The sequence below is a fragment of the Microtus pennsylvanicus genome, chromosome 5, assembly GCF_037038515.1.
Source record: "Microtus pennsylvanicus isolate mMicPen1 chromosome 5, mMicPen1.hap1, whole genome shotgun sequence".
NCBI lineage: Eukaryota > Metazoa > Chordata > Mammalia > Rodentia > Cricetidae > Microtus > Microtus pennsylvanicus.
This window is the reverse complement of record NC_134583.1, coordinates 124,591,554-124,607,922: the sequence shown is the minus strand read 5'-3', so window position 1 is coordinate 124,607,922 and position 16,369 is coordinate 124,591,554. Positions and strand designations below refer to the sequence as shown.

Sequence of the window (16,369 nt, the reverse complement as noted above, 5' to 3'; positions counted from 1 at the left end):
GTGTCCTGGTTAGTCATTGGTGCAAAGTTTGTCAGGCAAGGTGGCGTATGGCTTTAGTCCTAACAGAGACAAGAGGATCTCTGTGAGTTCAAAATCAGCCTGGTCTATATAGTAGTGAGTTCCAGGCTAGCCAGGGCTATACATTGAGACCTTGTCTCAAAAACAAAATCTCTCCGTTGAAGCCAGGTTTTCTCAGGAATTTCCTTCCCACGTTTTTCTCAGTGGAGTTGTTGACTCGTGCTTGTCTTTCACTCCAGGTCCCAGTCTTTCTTCTTAGGTATCCCAGCCTAGCCCCAATATCTTAGATCATGTCTTTTCTCACAGGCACCCCACTCCCACCCTATCTCTAGCTGTTAGGAGGAGATACTCCTATACTCCTGTACCTGGAAGAGAGTCTTGGATGAAGATGTTCAGAGGCTTGGGAAGGGGTCCTTGAAGGGAATAGTCAGGATGCCTGTGAAGCTCTTAGCTGTTTCTGAAACAACTTAGCCCCCCAGCCCAGATGAGATCTAAGCCAGTCTCCCCTGGGACCCAAGGCCCCTGGTGAGTGATAAAGAGAGGAACAGATTTGTCTCCTGCAAACTTTGTTAGGGTCACCTAAGTTCTTTCTAGTTAACTACTAACTGCCCCACCATTGAAGAGACTGTCAAGATCTGGGAGACCCTAGTGTGGGTTGAAGCTTGGGTCTCAGCACCCATGATGCCCCCTACCTACCCAGTGTCTCATATTCATCCTAACGGGAAGCCTCAGACTTCCCTTACTGAGGTCTGTGGATCTTCAGCTAACACTGATAGACCTGTGCTGCCTCGTCTGCCAAGTTACCGGGAGATAGCAGAAGGACCAGCTGGCTGCCACACTGCCACACCCACCCCTGCCACAGTTTACCTGCCTGTTGCCGGCCTGGGACTGCTCACACATGGACATGGGCACACGTACACACAGACATACAGGCCTCACTGGGCCTGACAAGGGCATTGGCTAGCCACTTTCTCATTCCAAGTACTGTGTAATACCTGTAGGTGCTCTATGACTGGGGTAGAGTGCACATCTGGCCTCCATTGCCTGAGTGTGTACCAGTGTGTTTCTGCATACGGCTGCTGGACTGAGGAGGGTCCTAGGAATGTGTATAAATGGAGCCAGCAGTGGTGGTGCACACCTTTAATCCCAGCACTTAGGAGACAGAGACAGGTGGATCTCTGAGTTTGAGGCTAGCCTGGTCTACAGACTGAGTTACAGGACAGACTCCAAAGCTACACAGAGAAACCCTGTCTTGAAAAACAAAAAGTGTGTGTGTAAGTGTGTATGTATGCATGTTTATGTGTGGGTTGGAGAATTCATTCAGCTAATATTGAGTCCTCTTAGATGCCAGGCCCAATTCTAGGTACTAGGAGTGTAGTACCAAACAAGGCAAAGAGAACATGACATCTGGGTGTTCGTGGAGGCTCTAAGTATGTAATGTGAGTGTTGATATTGAATATATGGCTTAGCATTTAGGTTGTACTGTATTATTGGGTCCTGGGGCAATAGTTGTAAGACTGAATTGAACATTATATGGTGTGTGTGTGTGTGTGTGTAAGAGAGAGAGAGAGAAAGAGCGTGAGCAAGTGCTGGCCAGGTGCAGACAGTACCCTGCTTGGAGAAGGGTGGGCTCAAGAGACAGGAACCCACTCTTTGGACTCAGGCAGCAATGGCTAGCAGTTTTTCTCTGGAGCCCCAGAGGTCCTCACCATTGTCCCTCAGCAGCTCCTGTGGCGAAGGCCCCTGGTGAAAGCATTTCTGAGGTAAAGGAAGGGAGAGTCCCTCCAAGGCTTTCGCGCCCTCTGTTAGAGCCACAAGTGTGATTTAGTCCCAGACTCCAGCCTGCTACTGAAGAACTTGTCTCAGTCCATTCCTGCTGTGAAACCCCTACAAACCACAGCGCTGACCTCCTTTCTCACAGTTCTGGCCTGGAAGCATGGAACCTGTGCTCTGACCCCTTTCTTAAGACCCCTGCTAGTCTTTCACAACCTGCAGCTCTTAAACTAGTTTGACCTTCGCCTGTTCAAAAGCAAGACTAGGGCTAGAATGATGGCTCAGCGGCTAAGAACATTTTCTGAGGGAGAAAAAAAAAGAGAGCCGGTCAGTGGTGTCACACAACTTTAATCCCAGCACTTGGGAGGCAGAGGTAGAGGCAGGCGGATCTCTGTGAGTTCGAGGCCAACCTGGTCTACGAGAGCTAGTTCCAGGACAGGCTCCAAAGCTACAGAGAAACCTTTTCAGACTCCAAGAGCTCCAGGCATGCATACAGTGCACACAACGGAAATACATGTAAACACCTACACACAAGCGTTTAAAAAAGGAGGCCCCCTAGCCAACCATCCTACATCCTGTTAATCAGATCTCAAGCTCCTTTCCCTAAGCAAAAAAGCTGGCCTTGCCAGTCCTTCCGTAGCGTCTTTAGCCAAGTCTGGTTGTATCGTGGAGTTGGTAGCTGTGAGGGTCAGGAACTATCTGGGAGAAGGAGGAGATGAGGGGTCAGAGGAGCTGTGTTCTGTGTCAGGCGGAGGGAAGGGAACCCCAAATGGAACTTTTGACAGCACCCAGGATGCAGAGAGGACTGAATTCACGGCTGTCTCAAAACACAGAGTTCCAGCCAGATTTCAAAAATGTTGCCTTTGCCCTTGCTAGTCCTGACTCCCAAGAACTCGGCGATACAGTCATCTACTGACTGTCATTGATGAGGCCTTCTTCCCAAGAGGCCCATGGCAGGGGGTCCTCTCCACCAACACTGTTATCTACTGCTACAAAGGAAGTGGGTAGGGGATTATCCATTGCGTTGCTCAGCCTGGGGTATGCAGGAACTTAGTGAGAATGGAGCTCACCACACCTCCATGTTCTTCTCCAGCCTAGGAAATGAATGGTTTTTTGAAATGTATATATTTATTTTGAGATGTTTCACATATCCTAGAATGGCTGGAAATTATGCAGTTGAGGGTAACCTTGAACTTCTGATCTTGTTGCCTTTACCAACCAAATGCTGGGACAATGAGTATATGTACTTCCTCCACCCCCAGTTTATGCCATGCTGGAAACTGACTGTCCAGCTTTCTGCATGCTGAGCTACTTCCCTCGCTCCCCACCGCTCCGTTTTTTTTTTTCTTTCCTTTTTTCTTTTTCTTTTTTGGTTTTTCGAGGCAGGGTTTCTCTGTAGCTTTGGAGCCTGTCCTGGAACTAACTCTGGTAGTCTAGGCTGGCCTCGAACTCCCAGAGATCTACACTGCCTATGCCTCCCAAATGCTGCAATTAAAGGTGGGTGCTAGCATCCTGGCACCATATTTCTTTTTTAAGATAGAACCTCATTGTATAGCCCTGGCTTGCATAGAACTTACTATGTAAACCAGGCTGTCCTTGATCTTCCTGCCTCTGGTTTCCAGATACTGTGAGGATAGCTGCGCATCACTGTGCCTGGCTACTTTTATGTCTCTGTTGTGTTTGTATGGGTATGTGGTGTTTGCCTGTGTGTTGTGCACATGTGGACGGAGGTCAGAGGTTAACATCTGGTGTGTTCCTCAATTGCTGCCTACAAATTTTTTTTTTTTTTTTGGCTAGTTGCGTTGTTTGTCCTTTTGTGTGTTTTGTTTTGTCTTTTCTTTTCTCCCTCCTGGAACTGAGGACTAAACTTAGGGCCTTGCACTTGCTGGCAAACACTATAACCCTGAACTCTATTCTCAGCCCCTCCACCTTGGTTTTGAGACATGGTCTCCGGCTGAACCTGCAGTTCACTGACTTGGCCAGGCTGGCAGTCAGTGAATTCCAGGATCCGTTTGCTTTTGTCTGCTGGGCTGGAAGCACAGACTCTCTTAGTTACTTGGTTCATTCCTGTGACAAAATACTGACGAAAGCAATTGAGGGAGAAAGGATTTAGTTTGCTCTGTTCAAGGTTACAGTTTGCCATTGTGTGAAAGTCAGGTTGGGGTTTCAGACAGCTGGTTACGTTGTAACCAGAGTGAAACAGAGCAATGCCCGTGTGTCCTTCCCTCCAATTACAGTCCACTACCCATAATGACTGGGTTTTCCCACTCCACTGCCATCAAGACAGCACCCAGCAGGCATGCCCAGAGGCCTGTCTCCTAGGCGATTATAGACTCTGTAAGTTGACAGTTAATGCTAGCCGCCATCACGTCCGGCTGCACAACATGCCTGATATGTGCCGGGGACTCTGCTGCTGCGGGGCCTGTTGAGGCTTAGCCTGTTGGGTAGACTGCCACCCACAGCGCTCTGCTGGGACATCTTTCCTTCAGTGCAGTTGAAACACCATCCACTCCTTACTTCCTGCCAACCATAACTATCCTTTGATGTTCCCCTGCCCCTGCCCCGTGTCCTCACCTCATCTCTAATCTCTCAAGGCAGGAGTCACCTCTGTCCTCCTCTAGAAATCCCTAAACTGGGACTCCTCCACACCTTAACCCAGTTCGCTCTCTGGTGAACTGTCTCTTCATTCTTTCTCAAAACGGGATCTATGTAGCTGAGGCTGGTCTGGAACTCACTCCGTAGTCCAGCCTTGCTTCTAGCTCACAACTTTCCCTCCTCAGTTTTCTGAGAGCTGGGTTTGCAGCCAGGAACCACCCACTGCCCTGGGAGTTAGATGGTTCTTTTTTTTTTTTTTTTTTCGAGACAGGGTTTCTCTGTAGCTTTGGAGCCTGTCCTGGAACTAGCTCTTGTAGACCAGGCTGGCCTCGAACTCACAGAGATCCGCCTACCTCTGCCTCCTGAGTGCTGGGATTAAAGGCGTGTGCCACCACCGCCTGGCATATTGGTTCATTATTAAGAACTCCAGGCCAACACCTGCTGTATCTGCTTTTCCTCCAGCTTCAGACCCCCTGAGGTTATAGTCATGGTGTCACACTAAGGATTTAACTTGCCTTCATCTACAACTTTCTCTCTGAGCCTTGTCTCCAGAATCTCAGGGCATCTGGGTCCACCCAGATAGGACCCTCAGATTCTGGGTATCCTGACCCCAGAGTTGTGACATTGGCTTACCCACTCTCATTTCTGTCCCTTCTCAGAAGGGCTCATTTCTGGTCAGGAAATCTTCCCTCAGACTTTCCCAACCTCTTGCTATATTCCGTGTATGGATGGGTGCCCATCAGAAAATCCAGCCCAACCTGTTGAGTGAGATGGACAGTCCATGCGGAACCAAGAGGGTGGGGCTCTCAGGCTGCCTTTCGTCAGCGTATTTTCTCCAGACTTTATGATCAGCATGAGGATTGTTCTTCATGGGCATCAAAACTCATGCTGGGACCCTGAACTGAGCTGGATTAAGAATCAGTAGTCAAAGCCGGGCGGTGGTGGCGCACGCCTTTAATCCCAGCACTCGGGAGGCAGAGGCAGGCGGATCTCTGTGAGTTCGAGACCAGCCTGGTCTACAGAGCAAGTTCCAGGACAGTCTCCAAAGCTACGGAGAAACCCTGTCTCGAAAAACCAAAAAAAAAAAAAAAAAAAAAAAGAATCAGTAGTCAAGGGGGCTGGAGAAATGGCTCAGCGGTTAAGAGCATTGCCCGCTCTTCCAAAGGTCCTGAGTTCAATTCCCAGCAACCACGTGGTGGCTCACAACCATCTGTAATGAGATCTGGTGCCCTCTTCTGGCATGAAGGCATCCGGGCACGCAGAACTTTTATTTAGAAATATTTATAAATAAAGTATTATTTATAACCGTGTGGTTGCTGGGAATTGAACGCAGAACCTCTGGAACTCAGTGCTCTTAACCTCTGAGCCATCTCCAATCCAAAAACAACACTTTAAAAAGGGTGAAAGATAGTAGTCAGGAAGGGTCTGGCCAGCCCTTGGGAGGCTGAGGCAGCATGATTGCTAAAAATTCAAGGCCAGTCTGGAATACACAGCAAGATACTTGTTTCAAGCAACAAAAACTGCCAGGTAGTAGTGGCATATGCCTTTAATCCCAGTATTCAAAAGAGAGAGGTAGGCATATCTCTGTGAGTTCAAAGCTACCCTGGTCTACAGAGTGTGTTCCAGGACAGCCTGGACAGTTCAGACTACAAAGAAACTGCATTGAAAAAACAAAACAAACAACAACAAAAATGTGCCAAGCGTAGTGATGAACTCCTTTAATCCCAACTTGGTCTGTTTAGCAAGCTCCAGACAGCCAAGGATACATAGTGAGATCCTGACTCAAAAAACAAAACAAAACCCTAACCAACCAACCAAACAAAACCCTTCCAAGAGTTTGGTGGCCCAGGACTGCAGTTCTAGCCCTTTGCAGGTAGAGGAAGAAAGATCAGGCCCTGGGGCTGGAGAGATGGCTAACTTGCTATCCCAGTGACTCCAGTTCTAGGGCATCCAGTATCCTCCTCTGCTCTTGAGGGGCACCAGCCTGCATGTAGTACACATGTATATATGCAGTCACTCACACATATGTGTAGTAATAGGAGCAGCGGGTCTGCGTCCCCAACACCCCAGCCACCTGGCTAGCTTATGCCCGAAATAACAACACACAAACTGTATTCATTTAATCACTGCTTGGCCCATTTCTATCTAGCCTCTTCTAGGCTAATTCTCACATATTAATTTAGCCCATTTCTAATCATCTGTGTAGCGCCCCTAGGTGCGCTTACCGGGAAGATTCTAGCCTATGTCCATCCTGGGTTGGAGCTTCATCGGGTGCGTCTGCCTGGGAGCTGGGAGCATGGCCTGGGAGCATGGCGTCTCCCAGAGGTGTCTGCTCCCAAGAGGAGAGCTGTCGAGTCTGAGCTCACTTCCTCTTCCTCCCAGCGTTCTGTTCTGTTTACTCCTCCCACCTATCTTCTAACCAATGAGGGCCAAGCAGTTTCTTTTTATTTAACCAATGACCTTCCTCCATCACATATGCATACAATAAATACATCTTTAAGTAAAAAACTAAAAGAAAAGAACACTGTTTCTGGTGCTAGAGTGGCTGCTCTGTAATAAGGACCTAAATTCAGGTCCTTATTGTCCATGTTCCTGGACAGTGTAGACGCCCAGGGGCAGAGATAGGCAGATACCCAAACTCTATGATCAGCCAGTCTGAGTAGTAAGCTCCAGGTTCAGTGAGAGACCCATTTTTATTTTTATTTTTTTGTTGTTTTTCAAGACAGGGTTTCTCTGTAGCTTTGGAGCCTGTCCTGGAACTAGCTCTTGTAGACCAGGCTGGCCTTGAACTCACAGAGATCTGCCTGCCTCTGCCTCCCGAGTGCTGGGATTAAAGGTGTGTGCCACCACCATCCAGCCTTATTTTTCATTTTTATTTTATTTTATTTTAGAAAGGGTGTCTCACTTGGGTGGTGGCAACACATGCTTTTAATCCCAGCACTCGGGAGGCAGAGACAAGCAGATCTCTGTGAATTTGAGGCTAGTCTGGTCTACAGAGGGAGTTCTAGGACAGGCTCCAAAGCTACAGAGAAACCCTATCTCAAAAAAACAAAACAAAACAAAAAAATTAAAAAAAAAAAAGAGAGAAAGGTAGCTCGGCGAGGTACCTAGCAGGTGTCTGGTCTGAGTTGGCCTCTTCAGACTCATGTAATTGGAGGTGAGAATCAACTGCTATAGATTGTCCTTGACCTCCACTCAAGGGACATGGCATTCTCCTGTGTGCAGACCCAAATAATAAACGTAAACATATATAAAATAAGATGGAGAACAATAGAGTCAGATACCCAACATGGTCTTCTGGCCTCACACACTCATACACATACACACAAGAAAAGAGAGAGAGAAAGAAGAGAAAGATAGGCCGGGCAGTGGTGGCCTACGCCTTTAATCCCAGCACTCGGGAGGCAGAGGCAGGTGGATCTCTGTGAGTTCGAGGCCAGCCTGTCTACAAGAGCTAGTTCCAGGACAGGAACCAAAGCTACAGAGAAACCCTGTCTTGAAAAGCAAAAAAAAAAAAAAAAAAAAAAAAAAAGAAGAAGAAGAAGGATAGATATACTAGAATTTCAAAATTATCTTCAGCTACATAATGCATCTGAGGCCAGCCTGGGCTACAAGAGACTTGGTCTAAGTAACCTCCTCCCACCCACCAAGACCTTGATCTTGCTATGTAACTGAGCACTAACTAGAAATCCTAATCCTCCTGCCTCTAGCTCCAAATGTCTGGAAATACCACCATGGTAAATTACCACCTCCCAAAGTTTTTTGTTATATTAATTAGAAGTTGGTCCACCTCTATTTCACATTGTGTGTATAAAAGTGAGACTAGGGGGCTGGAGAGATGGCTCAGAGGTTAAGAGCGTTGCCTGCTCTTCCAAAGGTCCTGAGTTCAATTCCCAGCAACCACATGGTGGCTCACAACCATCTGTAATGGGGTCTGGTGCCTTCTTCTGGCCTTCGGGAATACACACAGACAGAATATTGTATACATAATAAATAAATATTTTAATAAATAAATAAATAAGTCAGACTATAGCCGGGCGGTAGTGGCGCACGCCTTTAATCCCAGCACTTGGCAGAGGCTGGCCGAGCCCTGTGAATTCCAGGCCAGCCTGGTCTACATAGTGAATTCCAGGACAGGTTCCAAAACTGCAGAGAAACCCTGTCCCAAAAAATAAAAAGCAAAAACACAAACAAAAACATGAGATTATCTTAATTTTAAGAACAAAGTCTGACATTCTTGTGTTTTAAGTTAATAGAAAATAAGACCTTACTCTGCCCCTTGGAAACAACTGTATGGTCAACTTGGTTTCAATCCCGAAGAAAATTCTGGGGCTCAGGTTCATTTTCCTCTGACTTCACCTTTGGGTTCAATCCTAGGACCCTCTCCTCTTGCCATGACTCTACTTCCTGAGTTTTTTTCTAACATCCTTTCTTTCTTCTCTCTTGGCCTGTAGAACCTTGATTTTGCTACCTTTTTTAAAGGCTTCCTTGTGCACATTTGATGAATGAAGCTGGCAGTGACAAGCAAGCCCAGCAGGGGGAGCCAGTGCCTAAGAAGATGCTGAAGCCCTGCATGGTGGCTCCTGCCTATAGAGGCTGAAGTCCTGCTCCTTCTGGAGAGGCTGAGACTGGAACACCCCTAAATTTGAAGCCAACCTTGACTGTACAGTGAGTTCCAGGCCAGCCTGGGCAACAAAGCAAGAGATGGCTCAGTAACTAAGAATGTTGCTGTTCTTGCAGAGAATCTGAGTTGCGTGTCTAGAAGCTCACAATCATCTAATAACTCCAGCTCCAGGGAATCTCAAGAGCTCTTCTGGCCTCTGAGGTCATTTGAATACGTGTATACACACACACACACACACACACACACACACACACACACACACACACACACACACTGTTTTAAGATATCCACTAAAAGAAAAATATCTTGGGATTGGAAAGGTGGCTCCTCAGATAAGAGCTTCCTCTGCTTTCCAGAGGTCCTGGGTTCAGTTCCCAGCACCCATGTTAGCTGGGTATAACCTCCAAAACTCCAGGTCTTGGGAACCCAACTCCCTCCCGTGAACACCAAAGGCATCAGACACGTGGTGCACAGACATACATGCAAGTCAAATACTCATACACATAAAACAGAAAGAAATGAATATTTGAAAAACACCAATAATTGGACTGGGGAATGGCTTATCAGGTAAGGCACCTGCTGCCAAGCCTGATGATCTGCACTGGATTCCAGAACCCACGTAGTGGAAGGAGAGCCTCAACTTTGGCAAGCTGTCCAAGTTGTTCTCTGACCTCCATACCCTTGCCTGAGTGCCTCCATAGTAACATCCACAAAATAAATAAATGTTAAAAAAGAAACCCACAAAATCAAAACAAAGCAAAAAAAAAAAACTCTAGAACAAGACAGAAGTCAGGCTGGGGCCTGGGATTATAGCACTTAGCAGACAGAGGTGTGCGTGGGGGGGGTCACTGTTCAAGGCCAGTCTCAGGGACAAAGTTTGAGGTTGACCTTGGTCTCCCCTGACACTTCTCAACAACAAACCAGGTACAGGGGGTGGTAGAGTACTCCTGTGACCCTGGGGGGGGGGTGTGTGGGTCAGAAGTCAAGGTCATCCTTGTCTTTATCTATCGGGAAGGGAAGAAGAGGGAGAATCAGAAAACAAATTATAAAAAAAGAGCCACTCAAGACTTTTGACTCCCTTCAACCCCCTGCCAGTCCCCACAGTAAGTACGACAAGTATTCAAATTTGGGATGGCTCCTTAGGGGGCCGAGAGTCTAGAGCTACCCCTCTCCTTCTTCATGACCACTTAGGTCGGTAGGAACCAAACTCTAGTGCATCTGCATTCTTGGTTTTTCAAGACAGGGTTTCTCCTGTCTTGGATTCAGAGCCTGTCCTGGAACTTGCTCTGCAGACCAGGCTGGCCTTGAACTCACAGAGATCCACTGCCTCTGCCTACTGAGTTTAAAAGCTTCCTGGGATTAAAGGCATGAGCCACCACCACCCAGCACAGAATACTTCAGGGCTGGTTAGCTCATGGCCCACGTTTAATACATGGAGATCAATCTTTGGTACTCTTGGTTCAACCTACAACTCCCACTCCGGCAGATGCGCATCTGTCCTGGATCCTCACTGACACAGGCTTTCCTGTCTTCCCTTCTGACTTGGGGACTTGAAGCCTTGAGTAGGACTTGATGATCATCTCCTTCTATCTCCATCATCCAAGATGCTTCTGGCTTAGCTGCTGCACTGACCCTAACACTGCCCAGGTCATCTATTCCTTCCTTTAGGCCGACCTGTATTCTTTTGTTTAAAGATTTATCAGTTATGTACAGTGTTCTGCCCCCATGTATGCCTGCATGCTAAAAGAGGACACCAGATGTCATTACAGATGGTTGTGAGGCACCATATGGTTGTGGGGAATTGAACCCGTGTCCTCTGGAAGAACCGCCAGTGCTCTTGACCTCTGAGCTATCTCTCCAGCCTCCCCCACCTGTATTTTTATGTCTAGATCGATCAGTTGGTCAGCTTTGCCTATAGAGAAATGGGAAGAAGGCCCTTTCCACCCATTAAATCCTGCATCCAATGATGAGGTTACAAAATTACAGATAATCATGGCGTCAGCCTTCAAAAAACTGAATAACTGGGAAACAGAACAGCAAAGAAGAATGGCTGGAGAGAAAACTGGAAAGGAGACAAGGCCAGACTGGAAGATAGCTGTGTGTCAGGACTTCAGCTTTTACATTGACTATTATTAAAGCAGGGGACGAAACTCCATCAGATTTGTTTGTTGTTTGCTTGTTTTTCTTACTGATTTTTTTTTAAGATTTATTTATTTATTATGTATACACCATTCTGCCTCCATGTATGCCCGCACGCCAGATCTCAGTACAGATGGTTGTGAGCCACCATGTGGTTGCTGGGATTGAACTCAGGACCTCTGGAAGAGCAGCCAGTGCTCTTAACCTCTGAGCCATCTCTCCAACCCTTCTTACTGATTTTTGATTGAGCTCTACATTTTTCTCTGCTTCCCTCCCTGCCTCTCCTCTCCCCTTCAATCCTCTCCCAAGGTCCCCACACTCGCTCCCCAATTTACTCAGGAGATCTTGTCTTTTTCTACTTCCCATGTAGATTAGATCTATGCACGCCTCTCTGTTTGCTTGTTTTTAAATGTTTTGTTCTGGGAGATCAAGATCAGCCAGGTATGGTGGTGCACACCTTTAATCCCAGAACTCAGGAGGCAGAGGCAGATGGATCTAGTTTGAGGCTAGCCTGGTCTAGAGAGTGAGTTCTAGGACAGCAGGACTATGTAGAGATATCCCATTACAAACAAACAAGATGAGATGTAAGGAGACAAAGCTACCAACTGAAAGCCTTTGTAATAGTCTCAATGGCAGGTGGCCAAAGCCATGCCAAAGGGCCCGTGTCTTAGTCACTTTTCTATTGCTCTGATAACCTAACGTGACTAGCTTATAAATAAAAGCATTTAATTTGGGGCTCACAGTTCCATAGGGTTAGAGCCAACGAGCATCAACTCTGGGAGCACGGTTGCTGGCAGCAAGCAGGTAGGCATGGCACTGAGCAGTAGCTGAGAACTCATGTCCCGATCCATACACCACCAAAACCCAGTAGACAGCCCTGGAATGTAGCTTGGGATTGCTTGCACGGTTCACTGGAGGCTGAATATAACCAAGCATGCAGCCTGCAAAAGCAGGTGAGAATTCACAACTAAGTCTGCCTACTACCCTCACAGGAAGCTGCACACATAGAAACCTCACTAGAGGGGAGCCCTGAGGAACTGCCCCACGTCATACAACTCTAAGTAAAAATCTGGCTCCCTGTATGTTCCCAAGTATAATTCCTTCTTTTCTAGGCACAGAAGGAGGATCCAACCAAAATCTCAAAGACTGTGAAGACTATAAGATCATGAGCAGGGAACAGCTTCCCACTGCAGAGACCTAATGGGCCCAGCTCAAGACCAAGAGGAACCCTCGCCAGAGCAGGAAAGATCTAGAAACTGAGGAAACAGTTCCTAGCCCTAGGTCTTTTGCTCCTGCCTCTGGCTTAGGGAGTGTAAGTGTGAGGCCCTCCGAAGAGCTATGCCCCGCTGCAGTGACTCCACTGGTCTAGGGCTCTGTAAGTACTTGGCCTGTTTGTAGAAACCTGGGAGAAGTCTGTCCGCCACAATTCCTGCGCAGGCGCAGAAGAGACCCGGAAAAAGAAAGTTGGATTCTCCTTGCCGTCTTTGAGAAAGCCTGCTCTGGAGGAGGTGCGCACCACAGATGGGCAGGAGCCACTGGGTTATATGAGATGGTTCACATGCTAAAGCCTCTGTTATAGCTGACATATGTGGACAAGCTATTTCATCTTTTTTGTTTGTTTTTTCGAGACAGGGTTTTTCTTAGTAGCCCTAGCTGTCGCTGGAATGCCCTCTCTGTAGACCAGACTGGCCTCGAACCCACAGAGATCCATCTGCCTACCTCTGCCTCCCAAGTGTGGGGATTCAAGGCATTATTTAATCTTTCTAAACAGCTATTTTTTCCATCTAGAAAATAGAGATAATATTAACACCTTCCCAGTGGGGTTATGAGAAGCATTAGACAAGATTTCTATAAAAGATTAAGGGCTACCTAGCACATATGAAACACTCGTGACTGCTGTTCATGACTAGCAGTGGCTGCTTTATGAACGAGATCCAGATCCAACCATTTCTTCTATAAGCCGCAACGCTTGGCCGTTCAAAATAACACAAAAATGTGAATACATTTGGTATTTGCATGTATTTTAGAAATCGTTCCACGACAGACAGCATTGCACATCCAAATCCCGCTTTTGTCCTCTCCAACCCTAGGTATCCTTCCCCCTTCTCTGTGCTCTACAAGTGACCTCCCATGTCAGCTGCACAGAGCCCCTGTCCAGATGGTACCCATGCTTCTGGTCCTGGGTGCTCGGATGCCTGGAGAGTAGCAATAGGTCCGCGGGGTGGGGTTGGGGGTGGAGTGTCTGGATCCCACAGGATGTCCTCATATTTGCTTTGAGCAGGGCCAGAAGGTCGTCCTTGAGCCCCAGTTTGTTCTAGGAGGGCTCTGACCAAACCCACTGTGAGAGGGGGCTCTGCCCCAGGCTCAGGGAAAGGGTTGGCGGTTCCCACATCATCTGGGAGGTGCGTCCTCAGTAAAAGCAGCAGCTCATCTGGAGCCACTTCTGGTGGGCACAGGCGGCAAAGGAGGGGGAGGTGAGCATCAAGGCGGCGGTGCCGGGCAAATTCTGCCAGCAGGAGCTTAAAGATCTCGCTCCGAAGCAGGGGGCTGGAGGAGTCCAGGGCCAGGCCGGCCTGCAGAGCCTTTTCCCACTGCTCCTTCTCTATTAGCTGCCTCACGGCTTGCAGCACAGCCTTGGGCCGCCCACTGCCCAGAAGCAGCTCTAGTTCCAGGGCCTCAGGTCTCTTCCCTTCCTCACCCAGCACAGCTAGGGCTCGCCGATAAAGGGGCAGACTGGGGCCTTCGGCTGCCCAGCCTGGCCCACCTTGCTGCTGAGCCAGTTCCACAAATGGGGGGAGCCACTGAGGCTCTAGCTGGCATAGGCACTGACACAGGAGTTCAAAGGGGGGCAAGATTCCATTGGGGTGCTCCTTTCCAGCTGTTGGACCCCTCAGTATCTTCTTCCATACATCAGGGGGTGCCTGAGACCTCAGCCTGCCCGTCCTATCTGGCTGGAGCTGCAGGGCCTGGAGGGTGGCACTCCAAGCTGCTGTAGGAAGGGCTTGGAAAATGGTGTTGAATTGGACCAGGTGGTCGCCGGTCAACTGCGTTCTCAGCAGGCGTGCCACCTCATGCTCTGCCAGCTCGGTCCAGCCAGCCTCCTCCTCATCCCCGGCCACCAGCTGGGCCTTGAGCTGCTCCAAACTCCGGTAGTCCCGAAGCTCAGCCCTCAGCGTGGTCAACAGTGCAGATGGGGGCAGGTGGCCCTGAAGGATGGAGGCCAAGGCCTGAGGTGCCCGAAACATGCTGTTGTGTCTCAGCTCTTCTGGGGTAAGCTGGGTACCACGCAGGCTCCGTCGCTGGTAGTACCCACAGGCCTCCTCAAACACCATATCCTTGTCTGAGGGTAGCTCAAGGCCTTGGGGAGCTTCCCAACCCACACAAAAGAGACCCAAGGCTGAAAGCAAGCAGAGAGCTCCTTGCATCTCCATGTCTTCCTCATTCTTCATGCCAGGGGCTGACGGCTCCAGCAGATGTACTTTATCTGTACTTAGGACCTTCCTTTCCAACAGCTGCCCGCTGCTCATGTCCAGTAGTTCCAACGTGGAGCCCAGGACACAGGCTAAGGTGCCATGAAATGTTCCCAGAGCTGCAGAACCCTTTAGGCCGACAGGCGCCTCCTGCAGGGTTCCCACAGTCCGAGTACCACCATGGCATTGCACTAGGCTCACCTTGCCTTTCAAGTCCAGCAACAACAAGCCATGGGAAGATGGGGCCCAGGTGTGGACAGCCAATGGCTCCCTGGGGGACAGGAACCCAGGAAGGCCTCGCAGCAGGGCCCGAAAGTCCCAAGTGTCTCCTTGTCTGGGATTCAGGCTTTTACTGTGAGAAAGGCCAAGAGATGGGGCGACAACTATCATCTTGCTCTTGCTTGGGTTCCAGATGAGCAGGACATGGGCCACGCCAGGCCAGGTGGTGGTAGTGGGCACCAGGAAGAGGTCCTTGCGGGAGGCTATCAGTCCAAAAGGGGGGCAGTGGTGCAGCAGGATGTGTGTGCGGCCTAGTTTGGTGCCAGCCTCCCCGCTGGTCTCCAGGGTCTTGACGCACACACGGTGGCTGAAAGCCATTGAAAGCTGCCCTGGCTGGTCCTCAACGCCAAGCTGACGCTCCTCACACCACACTAGGCGGCCTCGAGTTGCTGCCACGGCCAACAAGCGGGCTCCACCATCGGGACACAACTCCGTGCTCTGAAGTAGCTTCCAGCCGGGCTCCATCCCCGTGCCCCACACCTCTGCTAGGCCACTCTCCCACACCAAGATCAGCGCAGGTCGCGCCAGCCACGGGACGAAGAAGGCGTCCAGCGGCGAGGGGTGGCCCTCCGGCCAGGCACGCTCTAGCGTCAGGCCCGGCCCCCGCATTGACACTAGAAGTTGCGGGGCAGGCGACCCGGGGGATCTTAACAGCAGCAGGTGGCGGCCGTCAGGGCTGCAGCGGACTAGGACATCTGGGTCCCCGGCCAACAACTCGCGGAGTCGGGCCGCACCGGTAAAGTTGCTCAAATCCGAAAGCAGGCGCAGAGTTCCTGCACGCTTCATGATGCCTCTGGCGCAGGAGCTCCCCAAGGGCCTGATCGCCCGGTGGGGCGACGCCCGGCTGCTAGTCCGTGGTGCCGGGGGGAGTGCACTTCCGTCCCTGGTGGATGAGGTGAGCCAAGCCCTGGCCTGAGTGTCGACTTCGCCCCGCCCCGCCCCGCCCCCCCAGGCCGGTCCGGACTGCCCCGGGGCACGCCTGGCTAGCACGCCGTGGGAGGAGCTTCGGGAAGATCGTCAGGGGAGGAGCCTTCTCAGCACCCAGGGGTCTCAACCCTGGGACCCCACGTATTCTAGGCGTTGAGACAAACTATCAAGGCGTCCTTTTTTTCCTTCCAGACCTCGCCCTTTCACCCGCAGTTATTCGTTCATCAAGGTTGAGTACTGACATTGTGTCAGCCTCTCCCCGCCCTCCCCAGCAAGACAGAAAACCTCAACCTCCGGAAATCTAGCGGGAAAACAGGAAGGTTAACGCTTCACTCACTGAGTGGTCCAGGCTGGCCTCGAACTCACAGAGCTTGGCCTGTCTCTGCCTTTCGAGTACTGGGATTAAAGGCATGTACCACCCCTGGTCTTTATACATATTTTTTAAAAGGTTAGCACACAATGTAATGGTTTTCATTAGTATAGCATCCCCTTCCTCCATATGCTTATTCCTGTGTGCACCTGTGGAGGCCAGAGGTCAGCCTCG

At 49.7% G+C, this 16,369-nt stretch overlaps 1 protein-coding gene across 1 annotated transcript; it reads right to left on the bottom strand.

Moving 5' to 3' along the window:
• Positions 1-13,149: 13,149 nt before the first annotated feature.
• Positions 13,150-15,802, bottom strand: Hps6 (HPS6 biogenesis of lysosomal organelles complex 2 subunit 3). Its single transcript, XM_075974240.1, has one exon. The coding sequence runs from the start codon at positions 15,682-15,684 to the stop codon at positions 13,264-13,266; it is 2,421 nt and encodes an 806-aa protein (XP_075830355.1). The 5' UTR covers positions 15,685-15,802; the 3' UTR covers positions 13,150-13,263.
• Positions 15,803-16,369: the final 567 nt, after the last annotated feature.